Genomic DNA, 23,975 nt, shown 5'->3' with positions numbered 1-23,975 from the left:
CACTTGCACACAGAGAAGTCAAGATGAGGCAGGAACGTACATAACAGTGAACGTGTCTTTGTCGAAAGTGCTGGTGTGTGATGCATGGTGCAGCGTGGATTCTCTAAAACAGGAAGCTGCAAAAGCTGGAAATGCTCACTTCTAAGAGGCAGGAAGGGGCTTCCCTGGTGGCTCAGCGGTAAAGAATCCTCCTGCCAATGCAGGAGACAGAGGCTCCATCCCTGGGTTGGGGAGATCCCCTGGAGAAGAAAATAGCAAACCACTCCAGTATTCTTGCCTGGAAAATTTCATGGACAGAGGAGTCTAGTCCAGGGCTACAGTCCAGGGTTCACAGAGTCAGACATGACTGAGCGACTGAACAACAAAGAGGCAGCAAGCTTGACAGTTTTGTGTCGGAATTACCCAGTTCAAGGAGTGGCTGCTGAGTGCTACTGCACAAGCCTGTGCATCTTTTCATCCATTGGTCTTAAGAAAGCATAACTTCTGAAGACTGGTGGGACCAGGAGAGGTACGGAGGAGCTCCAGGGGAGGGAGAGCAGACAGGGGACCTATCTGGTTTGCTTCTGATGAGTGGCAACTTTCCTGGAACTTTAGAATTATCATTATGGATTGACGGCATTGGGGTTTGAAACAGTGATAATTTCAATGAAGAAAGATTAAAAACTAAAAACACACATACCATATCAAGTAGTTCCATATATTGAATATCCATAGAAAGATGACTAATAAAAGGATTTCCTCCTCAAATCTTCAGTTAGACAAGATCTAGGACTCTGCAGTGCTTCGTAGAAGTATGTTCAAATTTATATGAAGGCAACGCAAGTTAGTGTGGTAATATTTTGTGAAGTGTTCACTGTGTTTTGTTTGTGTGTGTGTGTGTATGTGTGGAGGGGATGAAATGACAGTTTAAAATATTTAAATGTTAATTTTATTCTTCTGTCTTACTGATTTTCTACATTTTTTTTTTTACATATTCTATTAGCTTCCTCTCTAGTAATACTATGCATTCATCTTGGATTTGAAGGTAAAAATTACTTGTAAATTAAGAAACGCGCTGTTGAGTGAATATTATTTCTAATCTCTTAAATATGGGCAATTTTTTCAAGCTATTTTTTAGGAAACTTGCAAGAGTTTGGAGTTTGCATGAGGTTTTCACAGTACTTGAATGGGTAGCAAGAGCTCCAGACAGGATCCAACTTGTTGCTCTGACATGACAGTGAGAACTGCCTCTTTTAATTGTGGTACATTTCCAACTAATCTTCACCTTACCCTTGGGAGGGAGGGATTGTTGTTATACTTACAGATGAGGAATTCTCTAGGGCTGAGACACTCTCCAAGACCACAGGGGTGGGCTGGGGACCCAAGCCCCTCCCTGTCTTTGTCCTCCAGTTTCTCCTTCCTTGGGCCACAAAACATGCCCTCTGGACACCGCAGGACTCTGGATACATCAGCAAATCCCCGAGGATTCACCTCCCTCAACTGTACAAGGTGACTTGGACTGGTCTTTCTCCCCACTCCCTGCTACCTCCTGTTCATTTTTAATTTGGGTTTATTCAGTGGAATGAAAAGTGATGGGATTCAGTGGGTGTCAGCTGACTGATGGGAGACAGAGTCCAGAGGAGGCTGTGAGTCTAGCAGGCCTCCAGAAAGCCCACACTGTTTGTCAAGAACCAGGGCGGACTTTATTGCATAAATTCTCAGTCTTAAGGCGATCTCATAAGATATATGGACTTGGAAGAAGAAGTAGGAAACGAAAGCCTCTATAGAAATACAAAAAAGTAGACACCATTTAAGATGGGTTGTAGACCGACTTAGAGGTTCATGGGCCAGGTTAACAACTTCTGGATTAAATAGTGCATGTACCCAATTTCATGGCCTCTAGGAGGACCAGTCCTGGTTGTTACACAAAGTGAGCAAAGCTTATTTTGATGTGGGAAATAGTAATTGAAAGATAAGAATGGAAAAATGTGATGAGTTTTCAAGACAGTCCTTTTCTTCCATGGGAAATTATGTTTCCCGTATTACTTTCTTGGTTATTGGAATAGGTTAGAAGAAAGAAAAGTTGATGAAGAACCAATAGAAGTATATATACTTCTTTAGAAGTATATAGAGAACTCCATGCCATTTTGATACTTTTTTGGAATATATTAAGAGCAACACTTCTGATTGCAGATTTATGGTTGTGATTTCTGTCCCATGAACCTATAAGCTGTATATGTAGGTCTGGGTGCCAATGGCAGGTCTGGGATAAAGGGTAAAAAATCTGAACCTCAGAGATGCCCAGATTCCCTCCAAAGGGCAAAGATGTACTACTGGTCATTTCACTCTTTCTTACACCCATGATATATAATTTTTCAGAACACAGGAAGAACAAGATGTCATTCACACATCTGAACATTTAGATTGCCATACTATTAATCTGGGTTTTGGAAAGTTGAGAACAAAGGAGGACTCCCTGTTTTGTCTGGTGGTGGTGAACAATTGATCCATACTCAGTCTGAAAGCCTCATCTACTCTCTGTACTCATTTATCAGCTGTCATGGCATCTAGCTTGCTGCTGAGAAACCCTGGGTGACGTCTACCATGTGAACTCTTTCAGGTCTGGGGTCACCGCAGGCAGCAATGGGGACCTGACACCTCAACTCTACAAACCCACATTTCTCTTAGAATTGACTGTGGAAGGTTTTCACAGAATGTTTCTTTCATGTCGCATGCCTCACATTAAATATTGTTAAAAAACTAAAAACCGATTCTGGGGGTACAATTTACAAGTCTTCATATAAGAAGGAAACGACTGAAAAAATACCCACCCAAGCACCTACAACTCATCTAGCGAACAAGGCTACTAATACGTAGGCGGTGCCCGGAGAACTCCGTGACTTGTGGAAAAGCGGGGAGGTGCAGTCCACCCTCTGGAAGGAAGTGAGACGTGCTGATGCAGAGAGTGCTGTCAGTGGTGCTTGGCTTCCTAAGTCAAATTCAGCAGCTGCGTTTCAGAGTCAGTGTCGTTACTTATTTCGACCTAAAACAGAAAATATGAATGGCTTTAAAAGACTTCAAAATTGAAAATGAAATTTCCTTTCTATTTACCCGGGCTTTATAAAAGGCAAAATGTGACTTGTGCTGTCTGGGTTCCTGGCTGTAGAGTCAGCAACCAAAACACCAGGGTTCCCTGCTTTTCGGATCAGGGTGGGTGAGCAGGTGTAAACATCAGAGGGTGGAACTTGGCTTCCTGGGAAGGAAGTGCCAGCCACAAGAAGATAAGGGGGTGAAGTAAGGGTGTTGTCTTTGGTGACCTTGGGGTAAAGACGACAGGGTGGTGTTGTCTCCAAACGGCCAGATACGCCCCTAACCTAACCTATAGGCTTCTGCTAGTTGACTGCTCAAGAATCATAAACACATAGGTGGCTTTCACACCACCTATGGCCCTTACATACATCCCACTCTGTGATGGTTAATTAAAAAAATACTTTAATTTATTTATTTTTCACTGTGCTGGCTCTTCCTTGCTGCGAGCAGGCTTTTCTCTAGTTGCGGTGCACAGATCTCTCACTGTGGTGGCTTCTTTTGTTGCAGAGCACGGGCTTTAGGGTACATGGGTTTCAGTAGTTGTGGTGCCTGGCTTAGCTGCTCCTGGACCGGGGATTGAACCCGTGTCTCCTGCATTGGCAGGTGGATTCTTTACCACTGAGCCACCAGGGAAGCCCTGTGATGGTTAACTTAATGTGTCAACTTGGCTAGGTCATAGCAGCCAGATATTTGGTCAAACACAAGTCTAAAAGTCACTGTGATGGCATTTTTTTTTTAAAGCGATTAACCTTTAAATCAATAGACTGAGTAAAGTAAATTCTCTCCATAATGTGGGTGGATTGTGTTCAATCAGTTGAAGGTGTTAAGAGAAAAGACTAAGGTCCCTGGAGGAAGAAGGAATTTTGCCTCCAGACTGCCTTTGGACTCAAGATGCAATGTCAACTCTTCCTGGCTCTCTAGTCTGCCTGCCTACTCTGCAGATTTAGACTTGCCAGCCCCATAATCACATGAGCAGATTTATTAAAATCTCTCTCTCTCTCTCTCCACACACACACACACACACACACACCCTATTGATTCTGTTTCTCTGGAATACACACTCTCATCTCCAGTCGTCCTTGTCTCCACACATTTGATAAAGATGCTGCACCTTTCAGACCCTGTACCAGTAATTAGCCTTGGGAAAGTGAGGGCTTTAGTTACAGCATCTTCATACAGTATCAGCTTCAACACAGTGTCTGCTACATGACTGACACCTGGCAAATATTTGTTGCATACTTCTGCTCTGTTTCTCTCTTGTGAGAAGTCTTAGCTGGTCCAAAACTACTTATCTTTGAGGTCAGTGGATATTTCTTCTCCTCCTTGAAGTCCCCACTTCCACCTCAGTGGTGTTGCTTGCTCATACTGCTCATGGCAACTCACACACTATGACTGGACCCCACGTGGGGCGAACAGCATTCAGCCTCACAAGCAACTGTTTCACTCAGCTCCATAAGTTTTCTCCCTCCAACTAAATTATAAGCAGGGTGCCAGTGGAGACCGTCTTTCATGCTTATTTTATCTCCCCATCCAGCAGTTCTCTCCCATTAACTCAGTTTGATGACTCTCTCTATGACTTGGAATATAGACTTTTTAGTCATAACTTGAAATAGCTGAAAAAAAGATCCAGCTTTCCAGTTTTGCCTTTTGGTAGCCACCCTTATCCCTGTAAATTCCGTTCCCTTCTCAGTCATCAGGGGTGGGACCCCTCCGTTCCCTCCTTACTACTTATCACATTTTCTGTGCCCTCCTATTTCTCTACATTCTGAAAGATGTAGCCCAAATGCCTAGCCCTTTTACTCCACTGCAGCTTAACAAGGAAAGATAAAAGGGTGAAATTAAATGGTGGAATTGTTGTGGCTTTATAAATCTTTTAGTCCGAAGATTTATTTGAGAGTCAAGTTATGGAGGTTTATTCATCCATCCAACAGATGACTCTTCTAGAATGGGATAGACAGTGGAGGAGGATGTTTTCCTTGTTAGCAAATAGTATTGGTGGTGGTGGGGGTGTGTGGTTAGGGGAACATCTAGGTACCTGCTTATATTGTTTTTTTAAAAAATCTTTTTAATTTTTACCTTTTTTAAAAAATTAATTTTTATTGGAGTATAGTTGATTTACAATGATGTGTTAGTTTCTATTATATGGCAAGGTGACTCAGCTATACGTATACATATATCTCTTCTTTTTTCGATTTCCTTCCCATTTAGGTCACCACAGAAAACCGAGTACAGTTCCCTGGGCTATACAGCACATTCTCACTTAGTTGTCTGTCTTATCAATTCAGTTCAGTTCAGTCGCTCAGTCGTGTCCAACTCTTTGCGACCCCATGAATTGCAGCACGCCAGGCCTCCCTGTCCATCACCAACTCCCAGAGTTCACTCAGACTCACGTCCATCGAGTTGGTGATGCCATCCAGCCATCTCATCCTCTGTCGTCCCCTTCTCCTCCTGTCCCCAATCCCTCCCAGCATCAGAGTCTTTTCCAATGAGTCAACTCTTGGAATGAGGTGGCCAAAGTACTGGAGTTTCAGCTTTAGCATCATTCCTTCCAAAGAAATCCCAGGGCTGATCTCCTTCAGAATGGACTGGTTGGATCTCCTTGCAGTCCAAGGGACTCTCAAGAGTCTTCTCCAACACCACAGTTCAAAAGCATCAATTTTTCAGCACTCAGCTTTCTTCACAGTCCAACTCTCACATCCATACATGACCACTGGAAAACCATAGCCTTGACTAGATGGACCTTTGTTGGCAAAGTAATGTCTCTGCTTTTCAATATGCTCTCTAGGTTGGTCATAACTTTTCTTCCAAGGAGTAAGCGTCTTTTAAAATTTCATGGCCGCAGTCACCATCTGCAGTGATTTTGGAGTCCCCAAAAATAAAGTCTGACACTGTTTCCACTGTTTCTCCATCTATTTCCCATGAAGTGATACCAGATTCCCATGAAGTAATACCAGATGCCATGATCTTCATTTTCTGAATATCGAGCTTTAAGCCAACTTTTTCACTCTCCACTTTCACTTTCAAGAGGCTTTTTAGTTCCTCTTCACTTTCTGCCATAAGGGTGGTGTCATCTGCATATCTGAGGTTATTGATATTTCTCCCGGCAATCTTGATTCCAGCTTGTGCTTCTTCCAGCCCAGCATTTCTCATGATGTACTCTGCATATAAGTTAAATAAGCAGGGTGACAATATACAGCCTTGATGCACTCCTTTTCCTATTTGGAACCAGTCTGTTGTTCCATGTCCTATATGTTCCATGTCCTATATCAATAATGTATATATGACAATCCACACCCCCAATTCATCTTACTCTCACTTCCCTACATTTATCTTTCATGTGATGAAAGTGAAAGAGTGAAATGAAAAAGTTGGCTTAAAATTCAACATTCAGAAAACTAAGATTCTGGCATCTGGTCCCATTACTTCATGGCAAATAGATGGGGAAACAGTGACAGACTTTATCTTTTTGGGTTCCAAAATCACTGCAGATGGTGACTGCAGCCATGAAATTAAAAGTTGCTTGCTTCTGGGAAGAAAAGTTATGACCAGCCTAGACAGCTTATTAAGAAGAAGAGACATTACTTTGCAACAAAGGTCCATCTAGTCAAAGCTACGGTTTTTCCAGTGGTCATGTATGAATGTGAGAGTTGGAATATAAAGAAAGCTGAGCACTGAAGAATTGATGTTTTTGAACTGTGTTGTTGGAGAAGACTCTTGAGAGTTCCTTGGACAGCAAGGAGATTCAACCAGTCCATCCTAAAGGACATCAGTCCTGAATATTCATTGGAAGGACTGATGCTGAAACTGAAACTCCAATCCTTTGGCCACCTGATGCGAAGAACTGACTCATTGGAAAAGACCCTGATCCTGGGAAAGATTGGAAGTGGGAGGAAAAGGGGATGAGAGAGGATGAGATGGTTGGATGGCATCACCGACTCAATGGACATGAGTTTGAGTAAACTCTGGGACAGGGAGGCCTGGCGTGCTGCAGTCCATGGGGTCACAAAGAGTTGGACACAACTGAGCAACTGAACTGAACTGAACCTCTGCTTATAGCTATTTTCTTTTTTTAAAAAAAAACTTTTATTTATTTTATTATCTGGCTGTGCTGGGTCTTTGCTGCACGTAAGTTTCCTCTAGTTGCAGTGAGTGAGGGCTACTCCTTGCTGCAGTGCACAAGTTCTCATTGTGGTGGCTTCCTTGTTACAGAGCACAGGCATGTGGGCTTCAGTAGTTGGGGCTCTCAGGCTCTAGGGCACAGGCTCAGTGGTTGTGGTACATGGGCTTAGTTTTTCTTGGCAAATTGGATCCTCTTGGACGAGGAATCAAACCGGTGTCCTTTGCATTGCAAGATGGGATCTTAACCACTGGACCACCAGGGAAGCCCCATATAGGTACTCTTTTCTGCTCTGGGGATTTAGCAACATTTACTGAAAAAACAGTGAAGTAGGCTGAGACTGTTCCAAGGATTCCTGGTAGGAATTCTGGAGTGTTTCCTCAGGCATTGGGAAATATGCCTGCAAGGAGTTTTCTAAGAAGACAGTAAAGCAACTTTGAAAGCAGGCATTGACGGGAAAGCTTGTTGACAACCATGCCTAAAGTTTTTATTAACAGATGGATTTTAAAAAATCAAACATATATAGAAGTAAAGAGAATGCTATTATGAATCCTTGTTTACTCACCATCCAGAATCAACTAAAATAAAAATGATCTAATTAAGTTTCAGGTATTCACGCAACATTTTAATTTTTTTAGCTAGAGTATTTAAAAGCAAATCTTAGACATCATGTCATATGTGTCACTTATGGGCACATCCAAGTGATGATTCCCTAGCTCAGTGATTTTTCCTTGTTGTTCTTGTTTAGTGGCTAAGTCATATCTGACTCTTTTGCATCCCCATGGACTGTAGCCTGCAGGCTCCTCCATCCATAGGATTCTCCAGGCAAGAATACTGGAGTGGGTTGCCATTTCCTTCTCCAGGGGATCTTCCCTGATCAGGGATCTAACCTGAGTTTCCTGCATTGATAGGTGGATTCTTTACTACTGAGCCACAAGAGAAACCCAATAGGTCTTTCAAATCTCTTTTAAATTTTATGAGTTCCCTCACCCCCACATTTTTTTTTCTTCCCATTTTCCCTATGCTATTTCCCACATTCTAGATTGCTTGATTACTTCCTTGTGGTAAAGTTTAACTTACTCTGTTATTGTATTTTTACACTTTCAGTCCAAGATCAGTTAGTCCAAGATATTTCATAGACGGTGCCATGTCTTCTTGTTGCATCGCCTCTGGAGGTGGTGATGTCTAGTTGTCACTCTTTTAATGATGGATCAGTTAGTCTAGGTTGAACAGTTTGAGTTTGGGGATCCTTAAAAAAATTTTTTTTTTTTTTTAGCAGATGTTTGTAGATAAGTTAGCAGTTGCCTGAGGGTAACTACCCTCAAGGCAGAGTGAAATCAAATGATAAGACAGTGATGTTATTCCAAAGTTCATCTCCTGATGGTCCTATCATTGTCTCTTTTTCTATTGCTTTTTTAATCTCACTGTGTCACTTCTGGGGTGTGTGTGCTGTGTGTGTGTGTGCTTGACTGTTTTGTACATTCTTTCTTTCCTTTTTTAAGTAAACAATCTCAAATTTTTATTGTCTTCATAATATAACAAAATATGAAGCTCAAAACTGGATCAATTGGCCCTTTCTCTTATCTCCCCCCAGATCAAAAATGCTTGCATCTCTTAACAGTCAGCATTCTCCTAGATCTACTTCCCAGGTGGCTCAGCAGTAAGGAATCTGCCTACAATGTGGGAGACTCAGGTTCGATCCCTGGGTGCGGAAGATCCCCTGGAGGAGGAAATGGCAACCCATTCCAATATTCTTGCCTGGAGAATCCCATGGATAGAGGAGCCCAGCGGTTTACAGTCCATAGCGTTGCAAAGAGTCGGACACGACTGAATGACTAATACTAGATCTGCAGTTGGGCTCAGCACATTCAAGCTTCAGTACAGCCTTTATTGTAGTTTTAGCCTTTTTCTGGAAAATTGGCTGAGTCTGCCCACCATAGGCGCTCTGCTTCCTGTCATAACGCCACTTTCCCTGTGCATACAGAGAATCCTTGCCTTTCTTGTACTGTGTCACTCTGTGCAGCTGGCGCTTGCCACACTTTGTACAGAAAGTCTGGCAGGTTTTAAGAACATTCACCACCTCTGCCAGAGCACTGTCGGCATAGAAAGAAGCTTTCTTATGTCTTGTTTCTTCCCAGAACCTGTCATAACTTGCAACTTATACATATTTTTGATGTGACTATAAAGTGAAAGATACGTATTTGACATTAAACTTGGTTTATGTTCATTATCTTTAATTTTAAAATCAGTGGATACTTCCTCTTGGGGACAGGGCCAAATGAAGCTACCTTTATTCATGCTGATTAATTTTTTGGGGGGGGAGATGCTCTGTAACTCCACACCTCTACAGAAATGAATTTTCATGCCGTTCACACCGATGACAAGTACTGAGAAAAATCCTGAGTTTCTTGGAAAGACAGGAATTGATAACTTCCCTGGAGGGTACCGTTTGGATATGAGCTTTCTCATTTTGGAAAAGGTTTTATGTGAACCAGGCTCCATAAGCTCTGGGGGCAGTGTGCAAGGTCGTGTGTCAAATAAGAGGACCCCTGTGTCTCCAGGGAGGCACAGGACAGATAACTGAACATGGGCAAGGAGCCTCTCTTGCATGTGGCCAGCTGCAGCGCTGGTGGCCACGTTCTTGCCTAGTAGACAGGGGTGCATCGACTGGCCAGAGTAGGAATGAGTCACAACTGTGTGAGCTGTATAAACACAGCCATCTCACTGCTACTGGTCAAATAACTACACATTTCCCCGGTGGCTCAGACAGTAGAGAATCTGCCCGCAATGCAGGAGACCCGGGATAGATCCTTGGATCAGGAAGATCCCCTGAAGAAGGCAATGGCAGCCCACTCCAGTATTCTTGCTTGGGAAATCCCATGGACAGAGGAGCCTGGTGGGCTATACAGTCCATGGGGTCACAGAGTCGGACATGACTGAGTGACTGAGCAGCAGCTGTAGGATATGTTCTCATATAGTCCCCAAAAGGGATAATCATCACCTAGGATGGATCAGAATGTCATGAATGCCGAGACTGGGGGAAGGAACTCCAAGCCAGGGAGAACAGTGAGCCCTGGGTGCTGCCCGCTGGGTGCCAAGTAAGGCAGGCAGGCGGGGACACCAGCTGTCCTTGGGGACCACACAGAGGGGCTGAGTGCTTTATTATTTAGTGCTCTGGAGGCTTGAGGCCACCCTGCAGGGTTAATGTGCACAAAGAGCTACCTTTCCAGGGACTGATGGGAACAGAACTGCACGCTCAGTAATGGGAAAAGTGAGCCAGTCATTGCTCCGAGCAGGTCATCAGCACCTGGCTCTGTGTAGCATAGAGACAGACACACAGACACCTAGATGAATATGAAGGTGTGAAAGCCAATTGAGGACGAGTCAAAATAGGATCCAGCCAGAGAGCTATCATTTTATTAGTCTTCAGTTGTTCGGTCAGGAAGTGGAGGAGTGATGGGATGAATGGTGGTTCCCTGGCTGCAGTTTACTGATACATTGCTGGAGGTTGTTGGCTTTTACTTATTATTATTTTGTAAATGTATTTTTGTGTCTTTTATTTTTTAATTAATTTTTATTGGAGTATAGCTGCTTTATAATTGTATTAGTTTCTGCTGTACAGCAAAATGCATCAGCCATGTGCTGTGCTTAGTCACTCAGTCATGTCTGACTATTTGGACCCCATGGACTGTAGCCTGCTAGACTCCTCTGTCCATGGAATTCTCCAGGCAAGAGTACCGGGGTGGGTTGCCATGCCCTCCTCCAGGGGATCTTCCAGACCCAGGGATCGAACCCATTGTCTTCCGCATTGCAGGAGGATTCTTTATCACCTGAGCCACCAGGGAAGCCCAGCCATACATGCACGTATGCCCTCCTTTATTGGATTTCCTTGCCATTCAGGTCACTCCAGAGCACAGAGTAGTTCCCTGTGCTATTCAGTAGGTTCTCATTAGTTATGTATTTTATAGGCAGTATCAATAGCGTATATATGTCCATCCCAATCTCCCAATTCTTCCCACTGCCTCCCTCTCCCACTTGGTATCCATACATTTGTTCTCTATGTCTGTGTTTATTTCTATTTTGCAAACAGGATCATCTATACCATATTTCTAGATTCCACACACGTGTTAATCAGAGTTTGAAAGCACATCATTCTTACCTCCCTGCCTTCTACACACTCACACACAACCCCCTCTGAGTTGTCCTCCCAGCTGGTTTCTAATCTAGATGCTGTAAATTCAGGATGGCTTGGCACCAACCTGTAAGGATGCCGATACCAAACATCTGTTCTCAGGAAAGAGCAGATGGACGTGACCACCTCTGGCTCCATCCAGCAGCCCAGCTGTCAGAGGAGGATTTCCTCTGAGTCTGCACTGTGAAGGATGGACATACAGGGGGAACTGACTGCAGTGCTGGCCTGAAATGGGGGTCAGTGTGTTTTCCAGAACTTGGTTGCAATAGCAGACAATCAATGGTAGTCACATGGCATGTAACAATTTTTGTGAAGAAAAGTCAGCCTCCTGCAAAGGCAATCAGACAAATCAAGATACCAGAGAAAAGTCAAGTTCTTATTTGGAAATCTGAGGAAAAGATTGGCTAAAAGCAACAGGAGAAGCTTTTTCCATCAAATTTTCTCAACTGCAGTCATGGGGAATCTTCCCTGTGGAAATTTCTAACATTATCAAATCTCTCTACTTCTCTTGGAAAACTTAGTTCTAAAACTCCACTGCTGTCTATCTTTGATAAGCTGCTTTGCTCTGATTATTTTTATGTGAAGAGTTATTGCTACACGGGGCTTCATTTTCCCACCACCTAGTCCCTGACCATTATGATGGTTTTTACAAACCTTAAAGTATTTCAGTTGCTCAAGATGATGCTCCTTGATTATCTGTATCTCTTTTAGAGCAGCTTGGGTTTATGCCAAACTATGTTTCTTCCTGGGGCTTCCCTGGTGGCTCAGATCGGAAAAAATCTGCCTGCAATGCAGGAGACCTGGGTTTGATCCCTGGGTAGGAGAGATCCCCTGGAGAAGAAAATGGCAACCCACTCCAGTATCCTTGTTTGGGAAATCCCATAAACAGAGGAGCCTGGAGGGCTACAGTCCATGGGGTCACAAAGAGTTGGACACAGCTGAGCAACTAACACTATATGCCTATATATGCCTAAGTTTCTTCCTGAGAGGTGTAGCTGCTTCTATTAACCCTCTACCTCTGGTGGTACTGTTGCTTCCACCATAAGCTGCCCTGAAGCTGTCCTCTTCAAACCACAGATGACCACATGAGCAACCCTTGCACTGGTCCTTCCCCCATCATGAAAGGTGGTGTAGCAGTAGCAATGGAGGAGACCATGGTAGAAACCCCGGATGTACTTATGTTGAGAGTTAACCTCCCCCCACCCCGACTCACAGCCATGGCAAGATAAGGGACCCCAGCATAGGCTCCCCTTGACCTCCAAGCCAGACTCAGATGACAATCACTGGAAGCATCTCTATAGCCTTAGCCATAAAGAACAACATCGTTTAGATGGTGAAGCAATGGCTGCTGGGGATCTCAGAGCATCCTCACCAAGAGCCAAGATTCCTTCTCTGCTTAAACATCTGCTTCCTTGTGGGGTTGCTGACTTTATGTGAGAACTATGGCAAAGGCCAGATTGGATAGGCACAGATTTCAACTTTATTCTGTGCAGAGTGGCCAAGCAGATGAGACCCCATGTAGGGAACACTCGTTTTCTTCTTTTTCTCTTGATAAACTCTTCATCTTCTTATCAAAGTCAGCTCAGACATCACAGCTCAGTGGTGTCTTCTCTCCCCAAGTGAGAAGTAAACATTCCCTCTTCTGTAAAAACTTCCCTTGGGGTCACCATTTTGTATCTGCTTATTTCTATGTAGGCTTCCTCTCCTGGATCATTAGCTGCTGGAGGTTGAAGCTCAAAGATCACTCATCATTTTATTATTGACAAAAATAACTTTTTGTTATTTCCAGCCCAGATCCTGGTACACACGTTGTAAGTGATCAATACACAGTTGTAAATGGAAGTAAACCAATTTATTTAACCAGTGAGTCATGATAGCTTGATGCTGTTACTTTTTTCTAAAAAAAATAACTTTTTATTTTGTACTGGGGTATGTTCCATTAATAATGTTGTAATAACTCAGCCATACTTATATATGGATCCATTCTCCTCCAAACCCCCTTCCATCCAGGCTGCCACATAACATTGAGCAGAGTGTTACCTTTTTAAAAAAATTGAAATATAGCTGATTTACAATGTTGTATTAGTTTCAGGTGTTGAGCAAAGTAATTCAGATGTGTGTGTGTGTGTGTGTGTGTGTGTGTGTGTGTGTGTGTATATACCCACACATATGTATAATATGTATACACATTATATGTACATATGTAAGTATTTATATATTATATATAATCCTTTTTCAGATTCTTTTCCCTTATAGATTATTACAAGATATTGAATGTAGTTTCCTATGCTGTATAGTAGGTCCTTCTTGTTTATCTATTTTATGTATAATAGTATTGGTTATTATGTATAATAGTATAGTTATTATGTATAATAGTTTCTGTTAATCCCAAACTCCTAATTTACTCCTCCCTCACCTTTCCCTGTTGGTAACCATAAGTTTGTTTTCTGTGTCTGAGTCTGTTTTCGTTTTGTAAATAAGTTCATTTGTTGATGCCGGTATTTTAAAGAGAGACAAAGCAGGAAAGACCAAATCCATATGTGAATTGCCACCCCATCGCATCACCCCAGGGCACATAGTCACACACAGGTGGACTGTGGGCCCTGGAACCGGACACTTTATGATTATGAGCAGTGACACAATCAAACACAAGAATGGGGACTCCCTGTGCAAGTCGACAGTGAATGGATTGTCTGTGACCATCCGTCTAAAGTCGACAGTTACCTGTCTACATGTGCTTGAGAATATGACCAAGATTCTTCCGGTTCCCTTCATGAAGGAGCTTTTCCATAAACATGGATTTGTACTCCATGGAGATCAGAGCCTTAATGAAGCTTAAAAGCCAGGGTTCACGCATGCCCTGCCCCTAACAATTTAGTGCAGAAGATTGGCTTTTCCTCTAGTCTGTTGCTGGTACAAGGGATATGGCATCACTGCGCAGGTTACAATGGAACCCAAAACAAGGGCTTTTTAAAGAACAATCAGGCAGGCTGACTGATGCCAGCTGGATCAACTGTGCCATGTTTGCATACCTGAGGGGAGAACCCGCACCGACCTCTTAAATTGTTTCCTGCACAACGATTTTATTTTGGGTTTAGTTTTATCTTGCAGATTCCTGCTTCCTTCACGGTTGAAGGCATTCCATATTCATCTGGCATAATGACACGCATCATCTATCAAAGCAGAAACTTGTTCTCTTGTTTCCTGCAGCTTGTAGCTGATGCCACCTTCAGCTGAAAAGTGTGGGAGGTCAGCAGTGAACAGGGTAGTTGATGTAACTAGAGATTATCACGCTAAGTGAAGTAGGTCAGGAAGAGAAGGATGAACGCCGTAAGATATCACTTACATGTGAAATCCAAAGTGTGGCACAAACGAACCTATCTATGAGACAGAAGCAGACTGATGGAGAGCAGGTTTGTGGTTGCCAAGGCGGGGAGGGGGTCGGGGAGGGATGGACTGGGAGTTGGGGTTGGTAAATGCAAACTATTGCATTTAGAATGGATAGACAACAAGGTCCTAATGGATGGCACAGGAAAACTATATTCACTATCTTGTGGTAAACCACAATGGAAAAGAATATTAGAAAAGGACGTCTGTATGTGTATAAGTGAGTCACTTTGCTGTATAGCAGAGATTGGCACCACGCTGTAAATCAGCTATTGTTTTTGTTGTTTTAGTTGACTCTTTGCGACCCCATGAACTGTAGCCCACCAGGTTCCTCTGTCCATGGGATTTCCCAGGCAAGAATGTCGAGAGTGGATCTTTCAGCCCCAGGGACTGAACCTGTGTCTCCTGCTTGGCAGGTGGATTCTTTACCACTGAGCCACCAGGGAAGCCTACTATACTTCAATTTTTTAGGAAAAGCCCTTACAAGGGAGTGGAGTTGATCACAGCCTTTTAGGTAATCTTACCAGGATGTTTCATGCATTCTGGATTCACAGAGCTGGAAGGGACCTTAAGAAACAGAGACAGAAGTCACGTGCCTCTGGGCCATCCCACTAGACACCCTTTTCAGGCACATGGATGAGCGAGTGTCATTCAAGAAAGGAGATTCCATTACCATCAGTAATCAATTGCTGTGTTTAATAACTTCCCCTAATAAAAAGATCTTTCTTACATCCAACCAACATCTTTCATACTGCAATCTCTCTGCTGAGTTATTCTTCAGAGTGGGGATGAAAGAAATCATTCATCATCCTCTTTTCACATAACAAGTGTATAGAAGACGGTCCAAGTCACTGCTCGGCATTGTTTCAGTTCTTTTCTCACTTCCGATGCTCGGGTCATCTTTGTTACTGTACAATCCCTGCCAAGTTCCCCACATGCACAGATACCCACTTCTGGGGTAGATCATTCATGAGCACTCAATAGCATGAGTAATGAGGTGGTGGTTGCTTGGTTCTGGAATGTGACGTGGGGTGAATGCTTTTCCAAATTGGATTTGCTTTGAGAAACCAACATATATTTAAACATCTATCACGTGACTGGCACTGTGCTGATTTGTGTAACATGTGAGCCTGTGTTTCCTTTAGCTCACTCTGCTGGAATAAAACTAATTCCACATGGGGACGTGGAGGAGCCATACAGCCTTCTAGAGGCTTCCGCCCGCAAAAAAGCTGGGGGAGGAATTGCAGATTTGGGCAAAGAGGCAGCTGGTGAATCCTTTCATATATATTTCTTATACTAGTTACCAATTTCCTCTGTCATCAGGAAATTACAGAGCATTGGCCCGAAAGAACAGGAAGGTCATCTGAGCAAGTCTACAATGTCATGGTGAGAGTGTCTCACCCAAGAAAGACCGCAGCTCCACCCCTTACTACTTGAGAGACTTTGGGAATATCGTTTATCATCTATGAATCTCAGGTTTCTTATTTATAAAATGGACTATTAGTACATTATTTTCATGAGGATGAAGTGAGATAATAGTGCAAATTGTACACGGTAGCTACTGTTTTATATAGTTGTCTAGTTGCTGCTTAGAGTTTTCTAGGAATGCAGTCATGGTATCTATTTTCTTGTTTTTTAGTATTTTATCAGTCAAGTGACTGTGACTCCTTCCTTATACTCAAATGAAATCTGTCAAGTTTGAGGTGTTTTCATTGTAGTTGTTGACTTTCTTCTGATTAATCATTTGAGTACTAGGTGGACTTCTCTGGTGGCTCATATGGTAAAGAATCTGCCTGCAGTGCAGGAGACCTGGGTTTTATTTCTGGGTCAGGAAGGTCCCCTGGAGGAAGACATGGCTACCCACTCCAGTAGCACATGGGCCTGTGTTTCCTTTAGCTCACTCTGCTGGAATAAATACTACCCACTCCAGTAGTCTTGCCTAGAAAATTCCAAGGACAGAGGAGCCTGGCAAGCTACAGTTCATGGGGTTGCAAACAGTTGGACATGACTGAATGACTAACACTTTTTTTTCCTTTTGAGTACTAGGCACAGTCATAAGCAGCTTTAGAGATGCTCTTTATACTGTATTCCATTTAATCCATCCTCCCTCCTCCACCCAGTTGACAGAACCAAGTCTATTCTCAGAGACATGAAAGAAGGCCCCTGGGATTACACAGTTAGAGCCTGGATCCTAACCTAGTCTTATGCTCCCCCAAGACACATATTAAGCCTCTGTTTTGTACACTAAATCACCCTTTCTTCCCCCAATTTGGCAATCTAATAACAAGAAAAATAAAGCAAAACTATCATTTAAGAAACTTAAATCATTGTACTACTTGAAATCCTTTTTGGAATGAACAATAATAATGATAATGTTGGGTTACATGTGAAAGGTGTGTTTCAAATATGAGTGGAAAATTAAACCAATGATTAGTAGTGGTAGGTCCAAATTATTTCAGGTTTGGTTAGTTTTGGCCAAGTTAGAAGGATTAATATTTTCCATCTCATCACACCTTTACTTACAGATGAACAGGCTTTAACGTAACATGATCCTGGCAGTAGGAGTGTGCATCAAGTCCACCTATGAAATCAACTGCAAATACAACATAGCCCGACATGAATAAGTGTGCAAATTCACATAATAGTAGATGATTTTAAAAGAACACATAAAAAGCTAACAAAAATATTTATCACACAATGGAAGAATGTGTATTTAATCTAAAGACTGTTCAAAATATTATCAGTGGTCAAAACATGGGGAAATTTAAAACAAGTTTTTTAATGGAGGATAATTGTTTTACAATGTTGTGTTGGTTTTTGTCATATATCAACATGGATCAGCCACAGGTGTACATATGTGCCCTCCCTCTGGAACCTCCCTCCCACCTCCCACCCCATTCCACCCCTCTAGGTTGTCACAGAGCACCTGAAAAAAATGGGGAAATTTGAAGAAACACACACAGAATTTGGGATCTTAGGGACTGAAAAATCACAGTTGTTACTGGCTTTAGTAAAAAATGAAGTATACTAAATAGTATTAGATTTTAAATAATGTGCTTGTCCTTAGGCATACAAATATGCCCTTTCCCCTCATATATCAAAAGATATACCTTTTCTTCTTGTTGCCAGAAACCATTATTTTTTCCTTAAGAATATTTATTGCATTATTAGAAAGACCTTTGAGAAGTCACAAAATCTATGTCCTTGCCCTCTGTCTTCAAGCCATTCCTGACAAATAAGCACCTGCATTTTGCAGAGAAAGTTTCAGCTTCTCTCCGGTAGTGTGGTACTTGCCTCACACTGTATAGACTCACTAATTTTGTTAATATTCTTTCTAATCTGTTTCCACTTTGATCAAAATCTCAATCTTTCTTTTGCAAACTTAATGTCCATGGTTAATCTTAGCTCATTTCTCCTGGTTTTTTTTTTTTTTTCCTGCTGTAGTCCATTAAAGCTATTAATTAGGTCATATCAAGCTCTGGTTATATTATAGTACTCTAACATTAACGCTAACATATACATCTATGTGGATATATAGGAACACCCTGAGCTTGGTATGTGTGTGTGTTTAGGTACACAAGATGTGAATATTTTATCATATTCTCCACTCAAAACAGGCATGCTAGTAAACTGTGATTTTGAGAAAGATGAATTAGCCTAGAAGTTCAGAGGGGCCAGGAAAAGCCCATCCTTTTCCTACCAAGGCACATAAGTCACCTGGACGCAACCTTAAGGAGAGAAGTAGTCAGAGAAGAGTCAATCTGAGACACTAAAATGATTTTCCCAGGACTTCCCTGTTGTCCAGTGGTTAAGAATCCACCTGCCAATGCAGGAGACACAGGTTAGATCTTTCCTTAGGGAAGATCCCACAATGCCTTGGGGCAACTAAGCCTGTAAGGTGCAACAAGAGGAGTCCTGGGATGAAAAGCCCTTGTGCAGCAAGAAGACCCAGTGCAGCAAAAAAAAAAAAAAAAAAAAAACTTTAAAAAATTCTTCTATTAAAAAAGGAATCTTGTCAGAGAGAACTACCAGTGTCTAAAGGGGTCATTTAGTCAGATTAGATTAAGTTTTTATTAGATTAGATATTTAATCAAATATCCAACCCCTGACCTTGTTGACCAATGGGTGAAAATTTAGAAGGAAAAATCACATGATCAATTAACATTATTGATTAAAAATTGAATGGTCCTAAAAGAAAAAGTTGGGTGGTACTATAATTTACTGAACTGATATGGAAAATATTTTCATAGTTAAAGATACTATGACTTACAGAGGCACCTTTGGAAGTTGAAGGGTATGTTAAAAGAAACAAAATTATAAAAACATACATTCATGAATAAAATTATTCAATTAAAAAATTATTTCAAAATAAAATTATTTCTAAAAATGAATGTTAAAATCAATATACATATTTATTAAAGCAGAATAAAAAGAAAACATATTCATTTGAACATTAAAATGTAACATTAACATAATGATTATTTTTGGTATAAATTCATGTACTGCCATGAATCTGCTCCATGGTCCATGTCTGTCTGTAATATACCACATCACTGATATTTTGGGGGAAAATATACACATATCTTTTCAATATGGTTTTATTATTTTTATAAATTTATTTACAATCTTATTCAACATTTCTTTTTATGATTAGTAAACTTGAAATTGCTGATATCTTGATTGCCTCTGCAAATCATAGTATTTTTAACTATGAAAATATTTTCCGTATCAGTTCAGTTCAGTTGCTCAGTCGTATCCAACTCTGCAACCCCATGGACTGCAGCATGCTAGGCTTCCCTGTCCATCACCAACTCCCAGAGCTTGCTCAAACTCATGCTGATAAATGCCAAGCAAATTTGCTACAGAAAGGACAGGTCTCATATAGTTTAGCCCAAATACTTTCCCAAGCACTGCAATTTTACCTCCATTTAGCACATCTTTCTGTGCCAAAAATTTTACAAGACACAAAATAACTTGCATTTATTTATGATACTTTTTAGATCTTCCCACAAATTAACTTTTTTCCATTTTGGTACAGAATATAAATTTGTCAAATAAAATGCAGCTCTGTCAAAAGAGTCTTTTCTCAAGTCAAGAGATTTCAAAAGGGAACTATGAAACTGAAAATCAAATTTCATATAACATTTGAACTCTCAATATTTAATTTGTCCAGTTCGCTTGTTTTGTGAGCATAAATTTCTATGTTTTCCTTTTTTGTAAGCTTTCACTTATTACTATTTACTAACAAATTCAAAAGATGATTTTGGGGGTGCTTCATTTGTTGAATAATTTGACTTAAGTTCTTCAACTGATCTTGAATGCAGTGCAGCTAAAATGTGGAAGACTCATTTATAAAATGCTCACAGTCATCTGGATTAATTTAAGAAGTAGTTCTTTAAAGACAGAAATGACCCTAACTGATCGACGAAGAGAAGCCAAGAGAGAAAACATTCTGTCATCCCAAAGACTTTGTTTTGTTTGCTTGTTTTCAACATCAACTGCATTACAAAAATATACTCAGGGAAATGCAAACCAAAACCACAATGAGATTTTACTTTATATTCACTAAAATGGTTATAAAAATCAGATAATAAATGTTGGTAAAGATGTGAAGAAATGGGAACCCTCATGCACTGCTGGTGGTAATGTAAAATGTTGCAAGACTGGTGGTTCTTAAAAGAGGAAATACAGAGTTACCATGCATGCATGCATGCTCAGTCATGTCTGACTCCTTGCGACCCATGGACTGTAGCCTACCAGGCTCCTCTGTCCATGGGGATTCTCTAGACAAGAATGCTGGAGTGGGTTGCCATGCCCTCCTCCAGGGGATCTTCCTGACCCAGGGATCGAACCCATGTCTCCCACATCTCCTGCATTAGCAAGTGGATTCTCACTCCTAGGTATATACCCAAGAGAAATGGAAACATACGTCCACACAAAAATTTGTACACAAATTTTTAAACTCTCAGTATTTAGTTTGTCCAGTTTGCTTATTTTGTGAGCATAAATTTCCATGTTTTCCTTTTTTGTAAGCTTTCACTTATTGCCATTTACGAAAAGATTCAAAAGATGATTTTGAATCATTTTTGAAAACAGCATTATTCATCATATCCAAAAGGTGGAAAAAGCAGGTAATTAAGAAACTGAAAACATCAAGAATCTTTTATGGGTAGAACAGAACAATGTTGTTTTTGACAACAGAAACCTGATATTTCCATATTAGAAAAATAGTTTTTTAAGCACACACTGACACTCCCCATTTGCCAGAGTAGGAATACAGTTTAAGTCAAGAGGTAAACTGAAGTGTTTATAGACTTTAAAGTTTTTAAAAATGATGCTTTAAAAAATGAAGTTGTTCTTTGACCCAATGAAATACTTGAAAACAGCTCAGTAGGAAATACCTTCAGCTTTTTAAGCTTTCAGAGTGGTAGCTGTATCACACTGTTAAGAAAGTGAAGTGACTGCATTCTAAAGTCACCGTAATGAGAAAGATGTGAGAACAGAAGCTGCTGAATCAAGCAGTTGCTCCAGTAGAAATAAGGAGATGAATTGCAATGAAACCTGAGAAGTAGCAGAAGAGGCATTAGATGGGTTTTCAGAAATATTAGAAAAGGAGAATTAGAAACAAAACATGAAATCTGAAGTAATCACAGCAAGAACACCATTTAAGGGTCTTTGGCAGAAGAGTGGCCTTGGAGGAGACGAGGAAGACAGAAGGTAGGGGGGTGTACACAACTTGCTGAGTGACCTGCAGGATAATTGACTTGAATTCTCTGGTTATTAAAGTCTTAAAATGTAGAACAGAAAAATCAGCACAATTAAGAGCTGGCATCAATGGTGCAGAAAAGCCGGCTACAGAGAACATTGCCCTCTTCACCCATTCTCGGAAACTGAGGTGTTACTATAAAAGATCCCTTGGGGAGAGCCCACAGCCTGGAAACCCCATTGTTTGTAGTCCTTTCAAATGTGTTTCCTGTGCCAACTTCCAACCACAGAGCCAAGTGACTTCTTGGAACAAATTATGTTACTTTCAATGGAACATCTTTGCGGTTATTCACTTTCCCCATGGCAGATCCCAGATAGGGGCTTTCACTGACCTGGAGGAACTCCAAAGCCACTCTGGATTTACAGCATCATCTTACTGTACAAACACAGACCTGTTTTCCACTTGTTGGGCTTCCCTGGTGGCTCAGACGGTAAAGAATCTACCTGCAATGCTGGAGAACCGGGTTCCATCCCTGGGTCAGGAAGATCCTCTGAAGAAGGGAATGACTACCCACTCCATGCAGGGCATGACTAACACTTTCACTTTTCTTTTTTTTCCACTTTTCCACTTGTAAGAGATTCATAACTGAGTCTTCTGTTTGACTACAGGGAACTTTTGGTCATCAGTGAGGTTTCCAATAGATAAATCAGTACTACTGACTCAGGGCTTCATCCAGACACTGCAATCCTGACTGACACCTAAAGCAAGACAGGCCATTTTCAGTGAGCACTCAAGCTATCATTTATGTCCCAGGTTTAACTAGATTCACCCTGGTGGCTGAATTCACCCAGGTAAAGAACTCGCCTGACGATGCAGGAGATACAAGACATGTGGGTTTGATCCCTGGGTTGGGAAGATCCCCTGGAGGACAGCATGGCAATACAGTCCAGTATTCTTTCCTGGAGAATCCCCATGGACAGAGGAGCCTGGCAGGTTACAGTTCATGGGGTCACAAACAGCTGGACACGACTAAGTGTGCATGCACACACACAGCAAAGAATGAACCAGAATGCAGGCATTTTTTTCTGATCCAGCTCTGTTGCACACTGCCTTGTCTCTGACTGGGAAACATGGAAACACTCTACCATTGCATTTAGCTCAGAGAAATGAAAAGACTTGGGAGGATGAGGATCAATTAACAGATTTACTCTGAGCCTGCTTCTTGCTCTCTCACTGTTTCCACTACGTCGTTATGAGACTATTCTAATAAGCATTTATTTTATAGGTTGCCAGCAATACTGCTTAAGGGAGCACTGCTCAGGCTTCTAAAGAATTCAAATATGGGGGCCTTACATTGTGATTTACTCGTTCTGTGATAGGAATTCATAAGAGAAAAGCCAGGACAGATGCTCGACATCCACTGAGTTCGTGCAGAGAGGCCCTTAACAGACCACAGGGAGGATTTTGCAGACCCCCGTAGGTAATGAAGGCTTTTAGGAGAGACCAGTGATTTCTGAGGGAGCTGGCAACTGAACTCTGCCTGCGTTACTAGGGAACGAGCTGGCCCACAGCATCGCTGATCTGCTGCCTCCCCCTGTCTGAAGAATCTGAGCTTTCAGAGGGCATGACCCACTGTGCCAAATCGCAGACCATGGTGGGGCAGCTCACATCACACAGAGTGGGTACAGGCATGGTGCCCCCATGGGTCTGCTGCAGCTGGTGAACTTGGCCGTGCCCTGAAACGCTGCTGACCCCCAGAGGAGGTGGTTAAGGCTGTGCAACCGCCTGCCAGAAATAACTGTAGAAATGTTAAGAGCTGTTCAAACTGGTAGATGACAACCCACAGGCAAGCTTTATAAATGTTCATGATTGTTCTCTTTATAATGCAGGAAATTTACCACCCCCCCCCCCCCCCGCCTTTCAGAAAGCACCGGGAACTGAAGAAGGGAAACTTCTCACATGGGACCCCTGAGACACTCAGGGAGAAGTCAGCCTCACTGGAAGGGCAGAGTCTGCCACCCTAGAGGCGGCCTTGGCCAGGTCCATCTTCCAGCACATTTACCTCTTTTTGCCTGCTATCAGCCATGCAAGATGGACTCATCTCACTTCATCTGGTCCCTCTCAGGCAAAGGCACTGATGTGGAAAACTGATAGAGCGCAATGACTCAGATGGCACTATGGCCTGGGAAACACCGAGAGGTGTCACTGGGAGAGTCTGGAGGGTCTGGAAGAAACCACACGTCTGTCTGGGGGCCCCAGTCCCTCCTCCTCTTGGGGAGTCGGGGTGGGGAGGCAATAAGAGGCCAGCTGTCTTCAGCTGGGGAGTGCATGCCCCAGGGGATGTGAGAACTTCCCAAATGGTGTGTAATTTAAGGTGGAGGTGGAATTGTTAGTTGCTCAGTCATGTCCAACTCTTTGCGACCCCATGGCCTGTAGCCCACCACGCTCCTCTGTCCATGGAATTCTCCAGGCAAGAATATTGGAGTGGGTTGCCATGCCCTTCT

The 23,975-nt window shown here is 42.1% G+C and overlaps 1 protein-coding gene across 2 annotated transcripts in view; it reads right to left on the bottom strand.

Moving 5' to 3' along the window:
- Positions 1–681: 681 nt before the first annotated feature.
- Positions 682–23,975, bottom strand: part of NKAIN3 (sodium/potassium transporting ATPase interacting 3) — a 535,514-nt gene continuing 512,220 nt past the window's right edge. Inside the window, exons 6-7 of one of the 2 annotated variants that reach the window (XM_027561061.1) lie at positions 17,289–17,358; positions 682–3,022 (exon numbers count right to left, since the gene is read on the bottom strand). In XM_027561061.1, the coding sequence (XP_027416862.1) occupies positions 3,013–3,022; positions 17,289–17,358 (80 nt within the window). In that variant the 3' untranslated portion in view covers positions 682–3,012. The remainder of the gene's footprint in view (positions 3,023–17,288; positions 17,359–23,975) is intronic. The other variant, XM_027561060.1, reaches the window with a different exon arrangement.

The sequence above is a fragment of the Bos indicus x Bos taurus genome, chromosome 14 (genome assembly GCF_003369695.1).
Source record: "Bos indicus x Bos taurus breed Angus x Brahman F1 hybrid chromosome 14, Bos_hybrid_MaternalHap_v2.0, whole genome shotgun sequence".
Classification (NCBI taxonomy): domain Eukaryota; kingdom Metazoa; phylum Chordata; class Mammalia; order Artiodactyla; family Bovidae; genus Bos; species Bos indicus x Bos taurus.
The sequence above is the reverse complement of the archived record's forward strand: the minus strand, read 5'-3'. Positions and strand labels throughout refer to the sequence as shown.